This window comes from Mirounga angustirostris, unplaced genomic scaffold, assembly GCF_029215605.1.
Source record: "Mirounga angustirostris isolate CCGP_5_RB_7025 unplaced genomic scaffold, mMirAng1.0.hap1 SCAF_7, whole genome shotgun sequence".
Classification (NCBI taxonomy): Eukaryota; Metazoa; Chordata; class Mammalia; order Carnivora; family Phocidae; genus Mirounga; species Mirounga angustirostris.
In genome coordinates, this window is record NW_026991715.1 from 73,005,754 (window position 1) to 73,031,299 (window position 25,546).

Here is a 25,546-nt window from a genome sequence, read left to right on the forward strand (position 1 = left end):
ACAAAAAAGAAAACAAAAAACAAGAAAACAAAAAACAAAAAAACAAAAACAATTTCACTATTATAGGAAAGAAAACCTTGAATACAATTTTAAAATATCAGTTTCTAGAAAGGTAGAATTCAAGTAAGAATAAAGTAATTCAGTAAATATTTCAATTTACCATTTTACAGGCCTTTGTCTAATGCATAAAGCATTTTATTTCTGAGTTCTAGAGTTTTTAAAGAAATGACAAACACTGAGTTATTCCAACTCTTTCTTTTAAACTCTTCTTTTAAAGAATAAGAAATTAATTTCAAGTAGATTTCCTTTAGCTTACAATTTAACTAAATTAGGTAGGCAAAGATTTACAAAAGCACTCTTGATGTTTTTATAAGTATTTTAAATAATATTGATAAGTATTTGGTAATTTAAGTGAAATTTTAAATGATAAATTTAGAATAAAAATATTCATTCAAAGACATTACCTAAATAAAATACCATTTTGTTTTTCATTCTAACTGCAAAATAATGCAGAATAATCTTTCATTACAAATAAAAAAACAATTTAAAGATAAAATTATGTTTAGAATGTACTTTTGAAGAGACAGGATAAAATAATTTATAACACATAATAAAACAGAGCTATAAAATGCCAAAAAAATATAAAAGAAATTGCACTTACATCCATAGCTCTCTTAATAAAAGGTATCTGTGTGCCACTGTCCAGATCTTCATTTATAATAAGCCTTCTAGCCCACTGACCTGCCCTGACAACACCACTACCATGAATTAAAACCATCAGTTTCTGTGGATTTGTCAAAGCATCCTCACTCATAAAGATAAAACTCTTTGGTTCACTCTCAGTGGCATCTACCTGTAATTAAAAAAAAAATTAAATAATAAATAAATGTTTTCTGGTCAGGCATAGACATAAATGAGAAAACAACTAATGGTTACCATAAATTACAGAATGGCTATTTCAGAATTATAGTAGTAAAAAAGCTTTAAAAATTAAAATATTCATTAGACATTAACAACTACATATGAGATGGATTAGCATAAAAGACATGATAGTAATAGGACAAACGAATACTGGAAATGCATCTCCCTATATTATTGATAGACTTTTATATTATAATATAAATAAGAATAACTGATTTTTTGAGTGCTTCCTATGGTGTAGATACTATGCTAAATGTTTTAAAAACATTATCTCAAACACAGTCTCATTAAAGTGGTATTATTATTATCTTCATTTATAGATGAAGAAATTGAGGCCTAGAGAGTTTAAATAACTTGCCTAAGATCACAGAACTAGAGTCTATAATTCTATAACAGAAGTATATTGCATCTATAATAGAAAACAGAAAAACCCAACTGGAGCGTATACCTGTTGGAAAATCGTATATTAGCCAGGAATACTACTAAGCTTTTAAAAGACGGGAGAGGGAACTATTTAAAAACTCAATCACCTACTATTCTATGTAAATGATCTTTGAAATTTCATTCATAATTTGAACATAGGCTCATATCACAAGTATTTTATGAAGGAATATTATTTATGTATTCCTATAACTTTATTTTATATACTAAATATTTATAGGATGAGCATTTTTATATATTTTATGTAGTACTTATTTATGGAATGAATATTTTATACATTTTGATTGTACTTAATGTTTAGGTTTAAACCAGATGATGTATGTTTTAGATTTGAGAAACTCAAAAGACTTACAAAAAGATAACTTCCCAACCTTTATACATGACTGATCGCTGGCACTGAATGGTATTCCACATCAGCAGTGGCCAGTAACTGGGAATGGAAGCTTTTGTGCAGCCATGTCAGAGCCAGAAGCTAAAGTCTTGATGGCTGGTAATACACAGACTCACATAGAAAAGTTCAGTCCACATCCTGTGTAATGAAATAGTTCTTCACTTCTTCAACAGTATATATTCATAAAATTATGAAACTAAAAAATAGACAAAAACCTCAGATACCAAAAAAAAAAAAAAAATGTCCTGGACCTAAATGTTCCCAGTCACTATTCCTGGGAAGAGAAAAAAATTAAAATTTCTTTAATTCTAAAACAAATAGATCAGTGGCCATTTGTTTAAACAGCACAAAGGGCAATTATTTCAGCAAGAAGAGCACAGCCACAGGGCTTAAAAATATATCCTCTCCTCAGGGAAGCTTTTCCTGACTACCCCATTTAAACTCTCCCCAAGAATTCCCTAGTCCCTTCATAGCATATACCACAATCTAATGTATGTTTTACTTTATAAATTTGTTTATGTAACTGTTTATTAACCATCTCCTCCCACCGCCAGAATGCAAATCCAGGAAGGCATGGACTTTTGTTTGTATCCAGCTACATTCCCAATGTCTAAAAGAGAGGCTGGCACATTGTAGGCACTCAGTAAATAAAGGAATGAATAAACTTTTAGAATAAGGAATGTTATCTAGCATCACCAGTGGCCTCCTTTAAATAAAAGGCATTTAACTAAATAATGTGTCCTCTTAACTTGTTACAATACTTGCCTGGTTCAGAAAGCATATATTGAAGATTAAACTAATATATGACTGTAAAGAATTTTAAAAGAGCTACACAGTGCTAAAATGGCATAAGTGTATATTAGTAGTAATTAAGTATGCAGTAAATGAAGTATGAAGTGTAAAACAGTCACATTAGCTTCTCTTGCACGTGATGTCCAGAGTAAGCAAATTATGATGATGACAGCAGGTATGACTTAAGTCAGAGGAAGGGAAATAGATGAGAGATGGGGAAAACCAAATCTGAGAAGAAAAATTCCCTTTTACCTATGAATGTTATATGAAAACAGAGGAATCACTCAATCTAAGAGTACGTCTAAATGTGCACAAATAAAAGTACCTCTTAAAATCATTGAGGCCTTAATGGATCCAGGAATGCTATGGAAATGGACATCTGTTTGTCTTAATAAGAAGAAACCCTGTACCTATAGACTTTCCAGTAGGTGCTGTTCACTATTTCTTTTCTCTATTTGACTAAGTCCCCTGTTACCAAGGAGCTGAGTCAATTTTTTAAGCAATGGAATGTTGGCACTTTAAATTCCATAGTAATCACTTTAAAACTGGAAGAGTGATTAATTTCAGAAGATAAAAATGTGTGTTTTATATTAAAATGCTGTTCAAAAATATTTAAGGGCTGCAAATTAAGGTAGCCATGAATAAATGAATAAAAGTTTTACTTGAACATGTAGAAGAATTGACTTTAAAAACATGATAACGGGGCGCCTGGGTGGCTCAGTTGGTTAAGCGACTGCCTTCAGCTCAGGTCATGATCCCGGGGTCCTGGGATCGAGTCCCGCATCGGGCTCCCTGCTCTGCGGGGAGCCTGCTTCTCCCTCTCCCACTCCCCCTGCTTGTGTTTCCTCTCTCGCTGTGTCTCTCTCTGTCAAGTAAATAAATAAAAAAATAAATAAATAAATAAATAAAATAAAAAAATAAAAACATGATAACATCAGAATATTTAAGGAAAAAAACAATGAAAATGAAAAATGTAGTGGTATTAATGATTAAGGAGTAAGAGCAGTATTTCGGATGGTCATTGGCTTATATTCACCTCAATTTAACACAGAACTCTGAAGTTGGTATCTATAACTTACTCTGTAAAAAGTTAGTACTAAGTTTAAATACTAAAATATGTGTATGAATAAAACATAATTTTCGGCATTAGCTTAAAATGGCTGTTCCAAGGCCATTGTCTTCAAACAGCGCTAATTCCCTAAACTGAGCTTTCATTAAGGAATGCATATAAAAGTCATTGTAGTGCACCACCTAACTTTATTAACCAATCAACTTCAAAGAACAACTGATCAATGAGAACAAACAATTTTTAGCAGTTAACAATTCACTTTAGGATACTCATGAACCCCACTAATTGTGATGATCATTTAAACATGGCTGAATAAAATGAAAATTTATAATCAGGTTATTATGTTAATTTATGTAATTTGAAGTTCTACACAAATGTAAGATACTATAATTGAGAATAATTTGTACATGAGCATATATGTAAGGTATGGAGTAAACATGGGACATGATCATGATCTTTACCATCAAATCATAGGTTTCCACAGGGTGCTGTTATTTACAAAAAGGAAAGGAGAGGAGAGGAGAGGAGAGGAGAGGAGAGGAGAGGAGAGGAAAGGAAAGGAAAGGAAAGGAAAGAAAAGGAAAGGAAAGGAAAGGAAAGGAGTCTTTCTTTCCTTATTAAATAGTTCAACTATAAAAGTAAAACTTAGTTCGTCATCAGGAAAAAAAAAACTTTTGGTGGTATTCCTATAATAAAAAGAACAACTGTAATACAAAACTGTGATACAAAAACAAAACAAAAAACCACCTTCATTGCTAGCTTTGGGATTTAAGAGAACTCAGGAGAAAATGAATAGTTATAGAAGAAAAATTTCACAATGATATAAAATATAGGATGATAATTTAAGGAGAGACATTAATTTCCTAAAACAAACAGAACAAATTTCAGTTTCTTTTCAGTTTATAAAATCAGGAAATGTTTACTAACCAAAAATGGACATGACACTTACTACAGGTCTCATATAATGTAAAACTTTCTCTATGCTTATTAGCTTTTTTTTTTTTTTTTGCTTATTAGCTTTATAGTCTAAATTTAAACGAGAGGAAAGTAATCAGATCTATAAAACAAAGTCCTCCTAACCCTAATCTCAAGCTTTCTATAAAGAAAATTAGGGAAACTTAATCATATAACATAATCTATATGGCCAATCATCTTCTGATCTCTTCTGGAAATCTAAGGAATTAAAGGGGGTTTAAAAGCTCCACATAGAAGTATTAAAGAGTTAAATGGCTCAGTCTTAATTGTGTTATAACAATAAACCAAGCTAAGTCTCCTTAAATATTGTTCTTCAAAACCTTTGAAAGAAATAAAATTAGCAAGAAAGGAAGACTGAACAAAAGGAAGAAAAGTTTCCAAGTAAATGAGGGTTAGCCTAGCTATTGTACAGAATAATATTTTATTCACTAGTACATTACAAGCACTTGGAATAGTGCCTGGCAACCTAAAAGACTCTTAAACAAATATTTGTTGAATAAATGATTAACAATGTGACCTCTCATTTGAGCGTATTTATATAAAATTAAACATAAAATAGATTTTCCTTTTAAATATTGAACTTTGGAATTGATTTGTGAGGATAAATATTATTAAAAAATCCTCAAACCCTCCAATTCTTGGTAGAGTAACACTACCCAAGGAATTTAAAAATCTCATGCAAAATTTCATGTAAACAAAGTATTTATAGGCAAAGTTTTGTGCCTTAATTACTTTCATTAAGCCTTCCAGATTTTTATATATCATAAAATAGTTTTCAATTCAGTTATATTGAGTTATCAATATAACTCAAAGAGTTATATTAGGAACAGTAAGGATCATCTAATCTAACACCACCATTGTTTCATAGATAAGATTACTATTTCTTCATTTTTTGATTATATCATGTTTTACATTAAAAAATTTTTTTGTGAATTTGAGACTAAGAACAAATCTCAAACTTTTTCACTCTGAGATGGGAGAATGTACAAAATTTGAAAAGAATGTTCTGCAAGAAAGGGAAGGAACAATGTTATAAAACAGGAAGCATGAGGAATGAATTTGGAAATGTGTACAGGAAATAACATGGAAATAAAATATATAATTATAAAAATCAGGAAATTAAAGAGACAGTGAATGTCTAGTGCAATATCAAGTACACTGGTTTACTTCAAAAAATACATAAAAATAAATTATACCAATTAAATGAGAAAAGACAGAGGGGGTAGTCCTTTTAAAGGCATCATCATTTTCAAAAAAGACTGGTTATCACTATTTTTTTCTCTACATTGAAGAGTATTAATTTTAAAGAATTATTGTGCACAATGAAATGAGGTATACTGGCAGGCATTTAATATTATCATTATCAGTATCAACATATTAGGACCTTAATGTTTAAACTTATCACAGTTAAACTAATATAAATAGTTTCTTCTGAATTGAAAACTATTTGATTTGGAAGTTTAATCATTTTTAAAAACTGGACTTACTGGAATCGAGATTTTTTTCAAATTACAGTCCTTTTCCAAGAGCTCATATACATACTTTGTGATAATCTAGATAGGAAACAAAAATAACACATTAAGATGTAATGTCATCCATTATCAAAATTCACATAAATTATTATGTTATTGCTCTGAATGAGTATCTCCCTATCTTTGAGTGTCCACCTCCACCAATTTTATTGAGAAATAATCGACATACATCACTATAATTTTCAGGCATTACAGCATGATAGTTTCATTTACATATATTGTTACATGATTACAACAGGTTCAGCTAACATCCATCTTCTTACTTAGATAGAAAGAAAAGAAAAAAGTAAAAAAAGGAAAGAAATTTCTCTTTGTGTTGGGAACTCTCAGGATTTATTCTTTTCCAAATTTTCTATGTATCCTACAGCAGCGTCAACTGTAGTCATCATGTTGTTCATTATATCCCTAGTATTTATTCATTTTATAACTGAAATGTTTTAATACTAAATTAGGAGATTCTGGCTTACTTCCTGCTGCTATGTGAATAACTATGAACCTTAATACTAAAAATTAGGGCCAGTTAATACAAACTTGCAAAAATATATAAAGACTTCCTGTTTTTTTCAAAGCAGTACTCTGAAACCATATTTTCTTTTTTCAGTGTTTCCAGAATCTGTTTTCTCCTATGATTTCCATATAGGAATTGTACCTGATACAGTACTAACGTGACTGAATCCTAACACCTGTTTTGTATTTACTGAATCCAGGAGGAAAAAGTCAGAGGTATTCTATACAAAAAAGAAAAATTAATCCAGCAAAGTTAGGCACCAGTTAGTATTACTGTTTGTAGCAGGCAGAAACATAGTTCCCCAAATAGGTCCACATTCTGACTCCTTGAACCTAGTCATATGTTATGTTACATGGTAAAAGAAATTATGCAGATATGATTAAGGTTAAGGACCAGAGATGGGGAGATTATCCTGGATTACCCAAATTGGCCCAATCTAATCCTTTAACTTTTTAAAACTGGAAGATCACAGAAGAACAAAGGGAGGCAAAGTGAAATGACCTTGAATGGTCATTGCTGATTTTGAAGATGGAGGAAGGAGACCATGAGCCTCTAAAACGTGGGATAACCCTTTAACAGTCAGTTAGAAATCAAGTCCTCAGTCCTGTATTTACAAGGACCTGAATTCTGCCAACAACTCAAATAAGCAGTAAATGGATGCTCTCCTGGAGTCTCCAAGAAAGAACATAGTCTGTGCAAACCTTGATTTCAATCTGGTGACAATCATACTGGACTTCTGACCTGTGAGATAATATATTTGTGTGGCTTTAAGCCACTGAAATTATAGTAATTTGTTATAGCAAAACTAGAAAGCTAATGCACTATTTCTGTGAAGGAAAGCAAAGAAAGGAAAGAGATACCAAGTGAAAGCAATGATTTAATAGATTTTAATGGTCATTTTAAGAAGTGTTGCTCTCTCCAAAAACGTCTCTAATCATCTATGCACAAAGCTCAGAGAATAATTTTAGCAGCAACATAATTAAAAGTCAAATTTTATAAAACAAAATCAGAAGATTAATTTTTTAGAAAATTAAGATGTCAATTGCTTTGGTGCTATATTCTGTAATCTAAAATAGATTCTGTATCCTGCTTTCTTTAAGGAGCCCAAAATTCTTTCTTCTATGTATACGTATCCATTCATTTTAGAAAGAGTATATTGGATGCATGCTAGAAGAGCTTTACCTTGGCTAGTAATGATAATTTCAAACACTACAACACTACACTAGAACAAGGCAATAATCCAATAATTATTAATCAAATAGTATTCCTATATCTTGATGTAGTAGTCAAAATTATATTCATTACACCTTCACCAGAAGGTAGTGGTGCTGTAAACCTTAAAAAAATAAACTAAAAATATGTAGAATCAGACAAAATTATGTATGAAGTTATATAATGGCCTGCCACTTCAAGAAAAATGACCTGAGATTAACTAAAATGAGTGGCTTATCATTTCTGAAAATTTCCTATTACCTATGAAATCATAAAATATCCTTATGTTTAAAGCAATAATAAAACCAATCAAACTTAATTCAAACCCAAGTTAATTCTACCACTACGCAAAATACTTCAGAGACATAATTTGAGAATTAAAAAATTAAACTATTTTGGCAGTTCATACCTTAAGTCAATATGAAATAAAATATTAGTTAATTCTCAACTTTCATACTACATGGTAATAGAAAACGGTTCAAAAACTGCTTACACTTGGTTTCAAAATACATTATAAGGCAAGTGTCTTCACAAAATATCAAACCAAATAATAAAACCATACATCAGTAGAGTTGGAGAAACACTGTGTAACTTGCCCAATTTGCCTTGCTCTCTAATTCCTGACTGCAGAAGAAGAGCAACCATAGATTAAACCCTCTATTTCTTAGTCAATTCTGTCTGCCTGAATGTTCTCCTTTAGCCCCCGTCACATGTCAACTGTTTCCGGCAACTCTTCATGCCTCATCTCAACCCTACCAAGATTAAGATGAAGTGTCCCACCTCTATGCTCCTCTGGATGTGACTGAATAGCATCATGTAATATACAAGCTTTATATCATGCACCTGTTACCTGACTAGCCTTAGAACATTATAATTTGGGTATCCCACCTTTACTCTTCCTTGTAGCCACACAGAATAGTGTCTGGTACACTGAAAGGAGTTAAAAATAGTACACAAATTTTCCTCGCTATTCATCCTGTCTACATGTTTTGAGGGAGAAGTGTTTGGGTTTTTCTTTTTTTTTAATCTTTAAATCTTTAAAAAGAGATTTTAGAAAAAATCTTTTATAATTGCTGAATCAAGGTTTAGAAAGAAAGCATCAAGGATCCATTGCTCTCCTGCTTACATGGGATTGTACTCTGCATTTAGAAAAATCAACAAAAGATAATTTCAAAAGGAGAGGAGAAAAAATTCTCTGTCCAAATGTCATCTGTGTTCAAATATTCACTGGAAACATTGTTTCTAGGGAAGTTCATACAAGGCTTAAGAGACTAAGCATGCTCTAAAGTGAAATCTTCATTCTAATAAGAAACATAAACTTCTGGTTTCTTGTCCAACATATAAAGAACTTGGAAGCAGTCACTACCATCTGCACAAAAAGAAAAAAAAGCTGAACAAATTAAAAATCAACAACTCTCCTTACATCTATCAGAGAAATGAGGTCAAAGAGCAAACTACTGTCCTGAAAACTGGAAAAACAGACAGGCAGATACAGAGAATCAGGGCTTACAGGAAGCAAAAGCCCAGGTGCATAAGTCATAGGTTGAAGCCAATACTGTGGAAGGAACACCTTCAACTGTAAGTGATTAATTGCTCAGGCTCAGTATGGACTAGCTTAACCATTAAAAATTAATAGGAGGTGCAGCCTTAAAGACAGATCTCCCAAACGTTTCCCAATTTTATTTCCATGAGTCCCACAAGGTTCTCACTGTGAAGACAAGAAAAAAATCCTTTCCTGCTTGCAGCAGTGGAAGGGGAAAAGTAACCATTTTGAAACATTCTAGACCTTTCTGTTCTCCTTAATAAGGCCTGCCCATAAAAGAAACTATTTTACCAGAGCTTAACTGACATGAGGCAAGGGAAATGGCCAATTCGGGCTCACTAAAGGAATGAGACCTAATGACAGGAGTATAGAACATTTCCTCCTATATCTCCCCACATTACCACCACATCATTAGGGTTCCTATAAAATAACAGGGAATTACAGAAGAACTGTAGGATTCACACCCTATTTAAGGTCTCTAGGAAAACTCAAAGACAATAAGGGAAACAGAACTAAACAGAGAAAATTTTAGCCTTGGACCCCAGAGCTATAACAAATAGTAAACACAGCCTAACTCCTGGCCAGATAAACATAAGACTTGAAACTAACCACCCATCTACCGAAGTTCCTTTCCCCCAATACATTATGTCTAGCTTTCAACAAAAAATTACCAAGCATACTAAAAGGCAAAAAGAAACGGTCTGAAGAGATAAATCAAGCATCAGAAACAGATTCAGATATGGCAGAGATTTTAGAATTATAAGACTTGGAATTTAAAACAACTATGATTAACATGTTAATGAATTTATTGGGAAAAGTGGACAATAAAAATAAATAAGTATGTAAGCAGACAGATAGAAACTCTAAGAAAGAATCAAAAGGAAATGCTAAATCAAAAACACATAACAACACATAACAAAAATAAAGAATGGGGGCGCTTGGGTGGCTCAGTTGGGTTTAGTGTCTGCCTTTGGCTCAGGTCATGATCTCAGAGTCCTGGGATCAAGCCAGCATCGGGCTCCCTGCTCAGCACAGAGTCTGCTTCTCTTTCTCCCTCTGCCCCTCCACCCCGACTTGTGCTCTCTGCTCTCTCTCAAATAAATAAATAAATATTTTTTTAAAAAATGAAGAATGCCTTTGATGCACCCATCAGTAGGATGGACATGGCCAAGGGAAAAAAAATTAGAGTTTCAAGATATGTCAATAGACATTTCTAAAATAGAAATGTAAAGAGAAAAAAAGAATGAAAAAATGGAATAGAATATCTGAGAATTGTGGGACAATTATAACAGGTTTAACATATATAAAATGTGAATACCAGAAGGGGAAGAAAGAGAAAGGAACAGAGGAGCTTTGTCAAGTAATAATGGCTGAGAATTTCCCAAAGTTAATGACAGACACAAAACCACAAATCTAAGTAGTACAGAGAACTCCAAGCAGGATAAATACCAAAAACAATACCTAGCTTTATGATATTAAAACTGCATAAAACAAAATACAAAGAGAAAATCTGGAAAGAAGCCAGATCAGGGACACGGGGGATTGGAGAAATGAGGGGAGGAAGTACGGGAATTTAGTTACAGAGGAAAATAAGAATTACATCACACTTCTCTTAGAAACAATGCAAGCATGAAACAAGATGAAACCAGAGAGGGAGACAAACCATAAGAGACACTTAATCACAGGAAACAAACTGAGGGTCGCTGGAAGGGTGGGGAGGTGGAAGGATGGGGTAACTGGGTGAATGACATTGGGGAGGGTATGTGTTGTAATGAACACTGGGTATTACATGAGACTGATGAATCACAGACCTGTACCCCTGAAATAAATAATACACTATATGTTAATTAATTGAATTTAAATTAAAATTTTTTAAAAAAATTAAAAAAAGAAACAATGCAAGCAAGAAGACAGTGGACTGAAATATTCAGTATTGAAAGAAAAAAACCCACCGATCTAAAAATCTGTATCCAGTAATATCATCCTTCAAAAGTAGAAGAGAAATAAAGACAGTCTCAGACAAAAAAAAAGTTGAGAGAATGTTTTTGCAAGGAGATCTGCCTTGCAAAACTGTTAAAGAAATTATTCAGAGAAAAGGAAATTATATAGGTCAGAAATTTGGATGTACATGAAGAAAGGAATAGTATGAGAGAAAGAACAAATAAAGGTAAACTGTATTTTTTTTTCTTATTCTTACTGGATCTAGTAGATAACAGTTTGTTCAAATAATGACAATGTATTTTGTGATTATAGCTTATAGAAAAGTAAAATGAATGGCAGTAAGGTTAGAGGTTATGGGAGGTAGAAACTGAGAATACTCTGTTATAAAGTACTTACACTACCTGCGAAACAGTATACTGTTATTTGAAAGAAACACTGGAAAGAAAATAATTACTACTGATAATTTTCCTGGATTTCTTTTAATGAACCACATTGGAAGAGACAGGAAAGTAATTTTGAGATTATATATTCAAGAAATAGAGCCCTTGGCTACTAATAGAATAATGCCCTCTAAGGAATTAGAGTCTAACTAAACTCTTTTAAAGCTCAGGGTTTCTCAATCTAGGAATTAAAGAAAATTTTAACGAAGTGAGAAGGGATGATCAAAGAAACTACAGAAAGAAGGAAAATGAAGTCTGATAAAAAATCAGTTCTCAGTGGAGTACTTCCAACAGAAGAGGTATGTTCACTCTGCAATAAATTTACTTTAGACATTTACTGAACAATTGTTGTGTGCTTATCATGTATCTCATACATTTCAGCATTATTTCCATTCCTTAATTAAATAAGAAGCAAACACTGATACCCTTTACCCCTAGAAAAGCACTGAAATTATTCTGGCAGATTAAAATTTAAGGTGATTGGTGGGAAGAGGGTGATACTAAGAAGCCTCCCAGAAAGTACATCAGAACCTTTTGGAACTGGATTTGAGAAATGAAATGAGATGACAAGACATATATGACAAGAGATATGACTGGATAGATAAAAGACAATTAATATAAATATTTTCATTAAATGAAAATACAAAGTTTGCTTTACTACTAAGTTGTAAGGCTTCCATTCTTTCTTATTCTGAAGGAAATCCTCTCATTAGCAACAAATTAAATTTGGCCTGATAGACTCAGAGCAAAAACAATTTTTAGTTTGCAACTGTATTAACAATGTAAGATACAAACTTCTCTATTGGGCCTATCAGGAGAGTAAGAACTTTAGTCTAAAACAAAAAACAACAGTACTCATAAATTGTTAGTTATATCTACCTCTAAAGAGAAGGGTATCCCCTAAATGCTAAGAGTATCCTGATTTGGGCTATAAAGGTAAATAAACTGAACTGAAAGAAAAATTCTGAAAGATTTAACTATATCTATGAAATTCTTTGCCTCCTGCAATCAAAGAAAAATCTCAGAAGTTAGACTAAATAAATTATCTACCTGAATTAGTAAAAGATGAATTTTAAAATGTTTTAACAACTTAGACTAATCAACTTGGTAGAAATCTAGTTCTAAATGACAGAATGAAATTAAATCATCTGTAACTGTATAATGAAGCAACAGTTTACTCTCAGTTCTCTGCTCAAAATGATTATGTACATGGTATTTTTATTAAACAGATATTCATAGAACAGTTGAAAATAGCTTAGTTCTACCTAAGCATCTCCTTTTAACATTATTCATTTGCTGAGGAAGCTCTGATTTCACAAATAAACCAAGAGGAGTCAGTATGGAAGTCTGACTTATAGAGGCACCTGGGTGGCTCAGATGGTTAAGCGTCTGCCTTAAACTGATAATTTTCCTGGATTTCTTTTAATGAAACCTTTGGCTCAGGTCATGATCTGCAGGTCCTGGGATCGAGCCCCATGTTGGACTCCTAGCTCGATGGGGAGTCTGCTTTTCCTTCTCCCTGTACTCTCCCCCTCCTTATATTCTCTCGCTCTCTCTCAAACGAATAAATAAAATCTTTAAAACAAAGTCTGACTTATAAATGTATCACAAATGTAAACAAAGTTTGATATTATCAGGTTTTACCATATTGGAAGTTTAGAGACAGACTTTTCCTTTTAACATAATCTATACTAAATTTATATCTATTTTGTGTTACTCAGTTCCACTTCACTTATTAATAAAAATAGCATTTAAAAAAACTCCATGGCAGGGGTGTTTTGAGGAAGATGGCAGCAGACTAGAAGGACCCTAAGCTTGTATAGTCCCATGAATACAATTAGGTAACTATCAAATCATCCTAAATACCCCAGAAATCAACCTGAAGACTGACAGAACAAATCACAATTAAAGGGAGAGAAGAAGCCACAGTGAAGATGTGTGTTCATCAAACTAAAAAGAATAAAAACAATAAAATTTTTTTAAAAATTTAAAAACTCCAAGGCTTTTAAGAAACCAGTCTTATTCATTTTGTCTTCAAACAAAGTGCAACTGGTAGGAGATTTTAGGTCTGAGCAATGACTTGACTTAGAACATGTTATCCCCAAAAGGGAATGTTAGGAACATTCACACAGTCATTGTAACTTTTACTTTCAGGGCTGAACAATGACAGCTTTATTGGGGCATACAATTCTAGATCAATAGTTATTTTCTCTGGTGTTTTTGGTTTCCATGGTTGTAGCTAATACTTCTGCTATCAGCCTAATTGAGCTTGTAGGTAATCAGGCTTTGTTTTCTGGTTTCTTTTACAGCATTCCCTATGTTTTTTATGGACTGCAGATTCACTATCATGTCTAGGTCTAGATTTTGTTTTATTAATTTTCTTGAGGACTCAATGTATTTCCTGAATCTTTTTACCAATTCAGAATAATGCCTCATTTAGTCTTATTTCCTCTCCTTGATTACATTCCTTGAGAACGAAGAGTATAGTTTGCACTTAATTGTAGTTCAAACAAAAGTGGAATAAGGAACTCAATAAAGTTTTGTTGATTTTTAACTTTTTCTAAATATTCACTATTGAAATAGCAGAAACAAGCCTAAAAGAGAACCCTGTAACTCAGTCGATTATTCATTTATCCTCCCAATTCTTTCTGAGGATTTCTCAGTCTCATACATTTCAAACTAAAATATTTAATACAATATACACAGTGCTCTTTGATTTTAAGGTGAAAAAGAGTGACCAATAATGAATAAGATACTGTTTAATTTGGGGCATTTTGTAATATTTTATTTGCTGTATATCTGCAAAAATACTGCAGCTAAAATTCAGCATGGCTGATTCCAAAGCTAGCTCATGTTACTATGAGAGCGAACTTTACTACTGGATAATCTGAGCATCTGTAGTACTTCCACTGTCAGAAAATCTGAATGAAATATTACAGTTCCCAGAATATGCCACTCCTACAGCCATTCCAGCCTCAACTCCTTCTAATTACTAGCTCTACACCTTCAGACATAGATACAAAACACTGAATCACTTTACAGTGCTAGGAGTGTAATTCAGCATCAGTTTCATGTTATTGGCCAAGGAAGTGGGTAGGAGAGTCTTGGTCAACTCAAAGAAAAGTCGTCTCCCTTCAGTTTTTCAGGTTGTGATTTGGGGAAAGCAGTAAGAGCTTAGTAGATCACAGGCCTGCACCCCTGAAAAAAATAATACATTATATGTTAATAAAAAATTAATTAAAAAAAAAGAACTTAGTAGAAAGAAGTCACCTATAGTTCCCTCTTCTGTAAGATCTCATTATTCTGCCTCAGGGCCTCACCTGAGCTTTGAGTAATTAAAAATTTTTTGTTGGTATCAGTATACATACATATTTGTTGTGTTGTGTGTCTGTATGTGTACATATATCTCATATATTTCAATATGTATTTCAAAATATATATATATCCCTCTATATAGAAGATGGATATAGGTATATATCTACATGAGTATAGTATAGGCACTTATGCATAAATATATATACACACACACATCTATATTTTATTTATTTCCATATTTACCTATCTACAGAGAGTAAAACTATGAATATAGATGCATGTACATGCACAGACATGAACATGTTTACTGAGGGCCTAGAAGCAAAAACAATGCCACCAATGTGTATATAGTGTATTTATATATAGAGAGAGAGAGACATATGTAAACACTTTTTCAATAAAAGTAACCAGAGCTCCTTGGAGAGAGGGTTGATTCAGAGGCTTGGGTTTTATATGTCATATTCTCCATTAGGAGGAACCACGGATCCTAAGAGAAAAGGCTGATTCAGGGCTTGGAGCACAGCAACTACAAATCTGAAAAGAGGGGGGATTTTTGTACCAAGAAATAAGAAAATACTGAAACAGCAATGAATAAATGTTAAAATAACACAAAAAACTGCTTGACAAGAATTCTTCTGGTCAAATCTGGGAGAATTTAGGCATTAAAAAGATGATAGCAATATATTATACAACTCACTGAATAAAATAAGAATCTATGAGTCCATAGGATATAAACAACTGAATGAACAAAGTTAAAAAAAAAAGAGACAGCTCTTTCTTATGTAGAATACCAACTAACATATATTGAAGACATGATGGAATTAAAAAAACATCAATGGATGCTAAAATTAATAGGTTGAGGTTCTGAAAAGAACATAGTCCCAAGTATCTGCCCAAAAAGTACTTATTAATTACAAAGAGGAAAATAATAATAATATATGGTATGATCTGACAGACATCACCAATATTGGAGCAAACCAAAAATGTACTTTTTTTTTTTAACTTAAATATAGTTGACATACAATATTAGTGTCAGGTGTACAACACAGTGATTCAACATTTATATATATTATGAAATATGCACCATGATGTCTACTTACCATCTGTCACCATACATAAAGTTACTACAAGATTATTGACTATATTCATTCATTCAAAATCATGTACTCTTGATATCATGCATTGAAGACAAAAAGTAATTTCTAGGGTACTTCTGTCAAAAATGCACAACCTGAATGTAATCATGAGAATACAAAGGACAAACTCAAATTAAGGGTCATTCTACAAATGTCCTGAACTCCTCAAAAAATGTCAGTGTCAAAAAATATAAAGAAAGGCTAAAGAATAATTCCAGATTAAAAGAGAATAAAAGGACAATGACAATTAAATGCAGTGTATGAACCTGGATGTGATCTTGGACTTGAAGAATATTAGCTATTACGTACAATATGTGACAATTAGCAAAATTTAAATGTGGCTTGTAGATTGTATTATATTAAATCAATATAAAATTTTCTGATTCTGATAATTGTACTGTAGTTATCGAGAGAATGTTCTTGTTCTTAGAAAATATGCACAAATGTACTGGTGGTAAAAGGATATGATGTTTCCAACTTATTCTCAAATGGTTCAGAAAAAATCATATAATATACATGAATCCTTATAATCATGCAACTTTTCCGTAAGTGTGAAATTATATCCAAACAAAAAGTTATTTCAAAATTTCCCAAACTGTTCATATTCCTACTTCAGGTGCTACTGACACTGCATCTACTTTCACAAGTATTTCAATTGAAAGGTGGCAGATGACAAATAGGGTAACAACAATTTGTTTTCATTAAAACATTTTAATTTCTTGAAATGTTATGACAAGACCACAACCATACTCTATGGGTATAATTTTCATCCATTATTGGTTGTCAAAATCAAGGACTCAATGGAGTAAGTCTTAGAGTTTGCTAAGTTTGAGCCTGTGCTTATCTCCCACCTAAAATTCTAAAGTCTCTTAACTTCCCCCATTATTCTCTAATGACCCGAAACTCCATTCAAATGCTACCTCCTACCTGACGTTTCCACTTATTCTGCCAATGAACTCTACCTTTCTTATGACATTTAGTATGTTCCATCTTGATTATCTCACATTCTCATTTGCCCACTGAAGTGAACATCTTAAAAGCAAGAATTATATCCTACTTTATTTAGCATCAACCACACTATAGATGAGCAATATATGAAAAATGAGTGAATGAAAAACAATTGGTAGTGCTTGCAAACATGTGGCTTTTCGGTTTATCAAGAACTGTAAGTAATACAGCACACTTGAAACTCTGCATATAACTTCTAACTCCCTCAAAACTTAACTAATTATAGCCTACTATTGACTGAAAGCCTTACCAATAAATAACGTAAACAGTCAGTTAAATAACACATATGTTGCATGTTATATATATTTTGTGCATAAGAATATATATGTATAGTCTTTCAATAAAGTAAGCTAGAGAATAATGTTATTAAGAAAATCATAAGGAAGAGAAAATACATTCACAGTACTGTGTTTACTGAAAAATCTGTGGTGGGCCCACACAGTTCAAACCTGTGTTATTCAAGGGTCAACTATTATACTGGGGCTCAGAATTATTTAAAATAAAGATCTACCCAGTAAGTCACCTAACTATTTAAAAAACAACACTTTTCCCCCCTTAATGTCCCATTTATCCAAACTCTACATTCCATCCTAGCTCCCTCCTAGGAAAGGATGGAGGGAGGGAGAGTTGGAGAAGAGGGAGAGATGGAGGAAGAAAAAAACCATACAATTTCTAAATAATTAAAGTTTAATATTATTCAATAATGTCAGTTTGGTTAAACTAAAAAAGTTCTCTTGCATCTTTACATTAAAGAGACTATGGGACGGCAATGAGTTGTTTAATTAGAACTAAAGCACATTTACCCCAGGTGCATGTCCTCTTAAGTCAGAACTACTTCTTAAATTTCATAAAATTGTCTCCATCTCATCCCTATTTTTCCTCTTTAAAGCTTTTACACTTCACCATCAGTGGGTACATTCTAATCTTTAGTCTTTTGAAGTAACTGCTTTTCCAGCCTATCTTTGAAATAAAATTCATTCCTCTAACCTTCCATTAGCATTCCCTGGAGTTCTAGTCTGTATCCCTAGCTGTCCTTCATTTAGATCAGCTTTAGCTCAGATGCTCTCACATTTTCCTTTTACCTCTTCAAAAGAAGAGTCCTCCTTATTCTATGCCATCTTTTCTCCAATGACCAGATTCTTAAACAGCTTACCAGAGCAATAGATTTGTAAATGTATCCAACTAATTACCAATGTCTCCTAGAGATTTCACGGGCACCTCAAACGGACTACATTCAAAGTAAATCCAAATATACATGTTTTATTTATTTTTTTTATTTTATTTTTTTTAAAAGATTTTATTTATTTATTTGAGACAGAGAGAATGAGAAAGAGAGCACATGAGAGGGGGGAGGGTCCGAGGGAGAAGCAGACTCCCTGCCGAGCAGGGAGCCTGATGCGGGACTCGATCCAGGGACTCCAGGATCATGACCTGAGCCGAAGGCAGTCGCTTAACCAACTGAGCCACCCAGGCGCCCAAATATACATGTTTTAGATACCTATTTTCCTCTGGTACATTCCTCTGGTATGTTCATCAACACCACAAATGGCACCACTGTCCACCTAACTTCTCAAGCCAGAAGCCTAAATGTCTTGAGTCCTTCTCCGTCCTTCTCCATCCTCTACTTAAAATCAATCATCAAGTCCCTCAAGCGAACAGTGGAATTTCTCCACATTTCCTCATGTCTACTATCACCATTCTAGTCCATTATAGTCTATCAAAAGGTAGTTATCTCTTCCTTGGATTGCTTCTGTAGCCTCCTTCTGCTACATTTAATACCTACTTCCTTCAGCTCCTACCTCCTGTTAGCAGGCCTACTACTCATTTAAAAATGCAAACTGATAAACTCCCAGTACTATTAGGGTAAGACCCCAACCCTTACATTGTACAATGTCCTGCTGGACCTGGCCCCGGCCTACTTCTCAAGTTTCATTTATATCATTCTATTTCTTCATTTTTTGTCTTGTGTAGCCACGATGACTTTCTTTTAAATTCTCAGATGTATCAGGATCTTTTCCAGCTCACAGCCTTTGCAAATACTGTTGCTTTGCTTGGAATCCTCTTTCCATTCTTTGCTTATTCAGTTTAACATCTTCCTTGCCTGGCCCCCAATCTACCCACAAGACACAGCTAAGAATCTTGCATTCCTCCTTCCTAACACTTAGATCATTAATGATGTCTTTTCCAAAATCTGTCTTTGCCATTAGACTTTGAGCTTTCAACTATATAAATTTGTCTCAGGCTGAACGTCCAGGGCCTAACCCATGTAAAGGAAATAAAATATTTTTTAATAAAAAGTAATAAAAATAGCAAACATATGCATAACATTCACACTAATGTAAGTTCCTTCAATAAATCTTCACTCTTTAATCTTCACAACAACTCTATCGAGTAAAGGAGGAAACCACAGCATTTAAATGGTTATGTAACCTGCCCATGGTCACATAGCTAAATAAGTCATAGAGTCTGGATTCAAATGTAGGCAGTTTGCTTGACCTGAAGTCTAGAATCTATTTTCTGAACTTAATACGATATACTGCATCTCCTATGTTACAAAGTCAATAAAGTCAAAAGACTGCTAATACTATTTTATGCCTACATTCATAATGAAAAGACATTTAGAGGTTAGTAAAAGAAAGATGTAATCTTTTTTTAAAGATTTTGTTTATTTATTTATTTGTGTGAGAGAAAGAGAGAGAGCGAGCAGGGGATGCTGCTGGCAGAGGGAGAAGCAGGATCCTCACTGAGCAAGGAGCCCGATGCAGGACTTGATCCCAGCACCCTGGGATCATGACCTGAGTCGAAGGCAGACACTGAACCAAGTGAGCTACCCAGGCATCCCCAGAAAGATGTAATTTTTACCCCATGAGGTTCACAGATCCTACCCAGTCAGTCCTATCCCTTTGGGTTAAGAATCCCTGACTTAAGCATTATCACCTGGAGCCTGTAGAACTTCCCACAATAAGTAACATCCTGGGCTCAAAAGGGAAAATTGTCCTGATCCGTATCTTTTCTGAGATGTACACTATAAAAAGCAGAGCTCTAGATCCATTTCCTGGCTACACAAATTTATATGATTTTAGTTTTAATATTAGGCATATTCAGATGATTTGAGATGAAACATTAGAGCCCAATTTTCCCTGTTTCTCTTAATATCAACTGTCTATGTTTCAAAAACAAGAAGAATAAAGATTCCATGGTTCCTGAACTCGGGTACTCAGGACAATACAATCACTGTGTCATCTGGGTAGAGAATCCCACTAATTTTTCATGATCTTTTCCTCCGTCCTCGTCACTCTGCTGAAGTAGATATTTATAAAAACAATTACAAAGGCAAATAGGCATATTTGAATGACTTTGTGCCAATTTTTATCAGCATACTCAAGTAAACACATTACAGTTGACATGTAGAATATAGTTTAATAATGGGTATGAGAAGGCCAGAAAAAGAAACAAACTATACATCGGATATCACATATGCAAATAATAAAATTGCTATAAATTATTTACTCTACTGAATGAAAAGCACTTAAAAAAAAATAAGACTACATTGTAGTTAGCAAAACAAAATAAAAAAACCACAAAAAAAAAAAATCAGGTACACTAATAAACTCAGAGCAGCCTTTGCTATGCCATCTGAAAGCTTCAAGTAATTTGTAAAACTGAGATAATCTCAGCAACTACATTATGGATTAACACTATGCCTCTTTATCTTTTTTCAAAACAAGGTAACTATTCCCTGCAGTGATAGTAAGAATAAAAATGATACTATTTTTACCAATCTCCCTTTACCTTCCCACATAGAGGGCTTTAACAATTTAACAAAAAAGTCTAGAAAAGAAGACAATTCTACTGAACATAATAATGTAGATTCTACTGAGAATCCCTATTCTAAGAAAGATGGCCTATCTGAAGTCAAGAGATACTCTCTTTCATAACCACTCTCATTGAGGGAGAGGAAGAAACCAGTTTCCTCCCATCCTCCTATTTCTCCAACCAAAAGGAAAAAAAAGTTAGCTTTCAACTTCCAGCCACAGTGGACTTACTGGTATTTGGATTTGCCTTTTTGGTATAAACAAATAGACAACTGTATGAAATATATTGTTTTCAAACAGTGGGGAAATAGATGGTATAAATCTGTGATCCCTGAGAGAAAGGAAACAAATGAGATGAGCCCCATAATTACCTTGGCTTTCTGCCTGAAGGCAATTTCTGGGCTGTGGCCCAGGTATGATAAAACCCAAGCAGAACCCAGTGGCCTTAATGAGTTCAAGAGAAAGAGATTCAAGTTTAGGGAAAATGAGGCAACTTGAATTTGCAAGCAAAATATCAGACAGAGTGAGTTATGAAGAAAAGGAGCTCTAGAAATCAATATATGAGTTTCTTTACATCTTTGGCTAAGCTGTATATGCACATGGAGAAACTTCCAAGAGACCAAAGAAAATTACTGGGAAAAAAAATACTGGAAAGTTTAAAAGTGAACGATTTCAAAAGCTTATAAAGGGCTTGAAGACATCTGAGTTAAAGCCAATCAGAGTGAAAAGGCTTCACTGAATACCTGGGGTGACCCAAGGAGGATAAAACCTCAGAAGAGAGCTAAAATACCACTACAGTAGTAACTACCTAGATCTACCTTAGCAAAGCTTAAAAACAAATCTACAACTCATCAAGCAGCTCCACAACAAACTTAATGGCTGCCAAAACAAATGCAATGTTCTTTAAAGGGAGAAAACTGTATCCAGACACTCACTGATACAACATTTATAATATCCACCATGCAATACAAATTACTATAGACATTCACAGAAAAGGGAAAGTGTGATCCATAAATGGGGAAAAAAATCAGTCAATGAAAATCGATCCAGAAATGATAGATATGATGAAACTAGGAGGCAAGTACATTAAATAAGTTATTGTAAAACCGTTCAAGGATGTAAAGGAAAACATAATAAGAAATGGATAAAAAAAGAAAAAAGGTGCTACAAAGAAATGAAAAATACAGTATCTGAAATAAGGAATTCAATGGGTAAATTTAACAGGTAATCAAACACTGGAGAAGAGTAGATGAGAGAATAGGAAGATACAGCAATAAAAGCTATCCAAAATGAGAAAAAAGATAGAAAAAATGAACAGTGCTTCAGTGCCCTGTGGGACAATGACAAGCAGTTTAACATACATGTAATTGGAGTACAGGAAGTGAGAAAGAGGAAAGAAGAAATATTTGAAAAAATAATGGAACATCATCTTTCGGATTTGATAAAAACTATAAACCTAAATATCCAAGAAGCTCAAAAAAGAATATAACCAGAAAGAGAAGAACCCCAAGGCACATTCATAATCAAATTGCTGAGAACCAGTGATAAAGAGAAAATCTCAAAAGCATCCAGAGAAAACAATATATTATACTGAAGGGATCAAAGATAAACCACTTCTCAAAAAAAATAACACAAGCCAGAAGAAAATAAGGAAACACCTTTAAAATAATCCAAGAAAAAAAAAATATCCCATCACCTGGAAATCTACATAGAGTGAAACTATTCTTCAATAATGAAAGCAATATTAAGACCTTTCTGGACAAACAGAAGTCAAGAAAATTAACTGGCAGCAGACTGGTACTAGAAATATTATAAAATAATCTTTCTGCTAAAGAAAACAACTCCAGATGGAAATGCATATATAGAAGAAATGGAAGCACAATGTTATGAGGCTTTCACATTATATGTAAAGTGGTATAATTTTATTTGAAGATAAACTGTGGTAAGTTAGGGATGCATATTGTAAACCCCAGAGCAATCAAGAGTAAAGTAAAACAAAGTGGTATAGTTAATAGCCAAAAGAGGAGGTAAAGCGGATTACTACCAAAATACAATATATTTAATTAGAGTTATTACTTTCAGCTAGCTTTTTTTTTATGCATGAAAGGATGAACTTTTAATGAAGTCTGTGATACACACTAGTTATTTCCCTATTTCTTTTTGCACAGACATTAAATATACAGTTTTCTCCACGGATGAAAACTATGGACTCAGAATACAGGCATTCTAGAAATTCAATAAAGACCATTCTGCCAAAAAAATTAGATTCCTACTTAGGTAAAATATAGATAATTTTTTACCAACCCAAATGTTAATTATTATCAGTCATATATGACAATATCAAAAGAATAGGAATGATCAAAATTTAAATTGAAGTTCAGAGGTAAATCTTTTCTCAGAGTTTGAGAACATAACCATTCATTTTGAATACAATTCAAGACATTTTAAAAGTAGATTTCAGGGGCGCCTGGGTGGCTCAGTTGGTTAAGCGACTGCCTTCGGCTCAGGTCATGATCCTGGAGTCCCGGGATCGAGTCCCGCATCGGGCTCCCTGCTCGGCAGGGAGTCTGCTTCTCCCTCTGCCCCTCCCCCCTCTCATGTGCTCTCTCTCTCTCTCTGTCAAATAATAAATAAAATCTTTATTAAAAAAAAAAAAAAAAAAAAAAAAAGTAGATTTCATTCTGCAAAAGACCTAACAAGAAAACAAAATGTTTCTACTTCTAAAAACCCATGTAAGAAACAAAAACACCTTTCCAATGATCCCTACACAATTTCAAGAAGTAAACTTTAAATGCGTATATATTAATTTAATGAATACATGCTAAAGTTGGTCACCAATAAAATACAAAACTTCTTAAACTGAAAAAATATCTTGCATTTTGGCTTGCCTAAAGCAAATGAACTAAATAAAATTACCTTAAATATTATAATATGTAATTTCAGTGATATCTGAAAGCTATTTTATTATATAAAATATTTTGCTTTGGAGAGCCTTACCAGCTGGTACCATTTGCCCAGAGAGACAGCAGTTTTTTAGTTTCCCTATCTCAGCATGTTTCCAACTGTCAGTTCTAACTGTATGCAATCCCATAGTGACAGAATACTTTAAGAGAAATGGCTCATTAACTGTGAATCTATGAAGTCCACTCTCTTCAGTGAATTCAAATTAAACCCACAGACTTGCTAGCTCATAACAGAATTCCCCACACATTTTTTGTTGTTCTTTTGCACTGTCGACTCAAAGTAAAATATTCACACCATCTACTATAAAATTTTTTGCTCAATTCTATAAATGCACTGACATAAAAAAATGTAGTAGAAGTATTTCTTCAAAAATCATGAATTAAAGAGCTATTTTAATAAAATAAGAACTTCCCAATTCTATTACAGTATAAGAAGCTTACAATTTTGCAGAGAGTATTGTGGACAGTAAAGCTCAAATGTGACATGCACAATAGTTTCTTAGGAAATTCCTAGTAACAACTCTAAGAAGAGACAGATATTGAAAGAAATAAATAGGATACCTCTTTATTGTTTTATAGACTACAAAATTCCTAACTAACCCTTTCACCTCTCGTCTGTGCCAGGTAGGTCTGCCAGCTGTTTTTACTTCCAGGTTGTCAATACTCACATTATATTTTTCTTTAATATTTCTACCAAATCAGTCATCACCAAACTTGTTTCAGTAACTTGTTGTTAGGCTCCAGAAGATATCTAGCTCAGCCACACTAGGTTTTAGCAAACAAATATTTTATCTGACACACTAGTTGTGCCCCTGAGTTGATTTTAACATTAGCACAGAACAAAGATAGCTGTTCTAGGAGCTAGATGGGCAATCAGTACAGATGAACACTAAATGTTTTCTAAGTACTCCAGTATAGCTTCAACTAGTTATTCTGTATTCAAAGTGATATTTCAGAACCCTAAGCAAACCTAAAAAATATACAAAATCTTTTCATATAGTATACTCTACATACTTCTTAGCAATCAAAACCCACATTTAACCTTAGGTTTGTGAATCCTAATACCTGTAAACATTTTGACAAGCTGGTCTTCCCTTTTTCAAGTTACATCTGCTCTAACTTCTAGAAAAAGGAGTTTAAATGCTCTTGAAATGTATCACTTTCTAATTCAAGATTTGATAATCTCATGTAGTCAATTAACCTCTGCCTCAAACTATTTCAGAATAGGCCAGACACAACTTTCTGCATGGAATTTTTTTTTTTTTTTTTTTTTTTAAGAGAGAGAGCATGAGCGGGGTTGGGGCAAAGAGAATCAACATGAGGCTTGATCTCACAACTCTGAGATCATGACCTGAACCAAAATCAAGAGTTGGATGCTTAACAGATTGAGCCACCAAGGCGGCCCTGCACTGGAAAATATTTTTAAGTCAACTTACAGCCAAGGACTTATGCTAGTTTTTGTTAAGGTATTCCATACAGCTTTGAATATTGTTATACTGACCCCAAATACTCAGTTTGAATAAATTAAGTTCCAGAATTCTGTG

General features: G+C 33.3%; 1 protein-coding gene across 17 annotated transcripts in view; it reads right to left on the reverse strand.

Moving 5' to 3' along the window:
* The window catches only part of ARB2A (ARB2 cotranscriptional regulator A), a 405,614-nt gene that overhangs the window by 306,249 nt on the left and 73,819 nt on the right, over positions 1-25,546 (reverse strand). For 13 of the 17 annotated variants that reach the window (XM_054512868.2, XM_045898586.3, XM_064596382.1 and 10 more), the window contains 2 exons: positions 6,077-6,142; positions 662-853 (listed from right to left, as the gene is read on the reverse strand). The exons of 1 other annotated variant lie outside the window; for it this stretch is intronic. In XM_054512868.2, coding sequence (XP_054368843.2) covers positions 662-853; positions 6,077-6,142 — 258 coding nt within the window. The remainder of the gene's footprint in view (positions 1-661; positions 854-6,076; positions 6,143-25,546) is intronic. 3 more of the 17 variants (XM_054512892.2, XM_064596381.1, XM_064596377.1) reach the window with 2 other exon arrangements.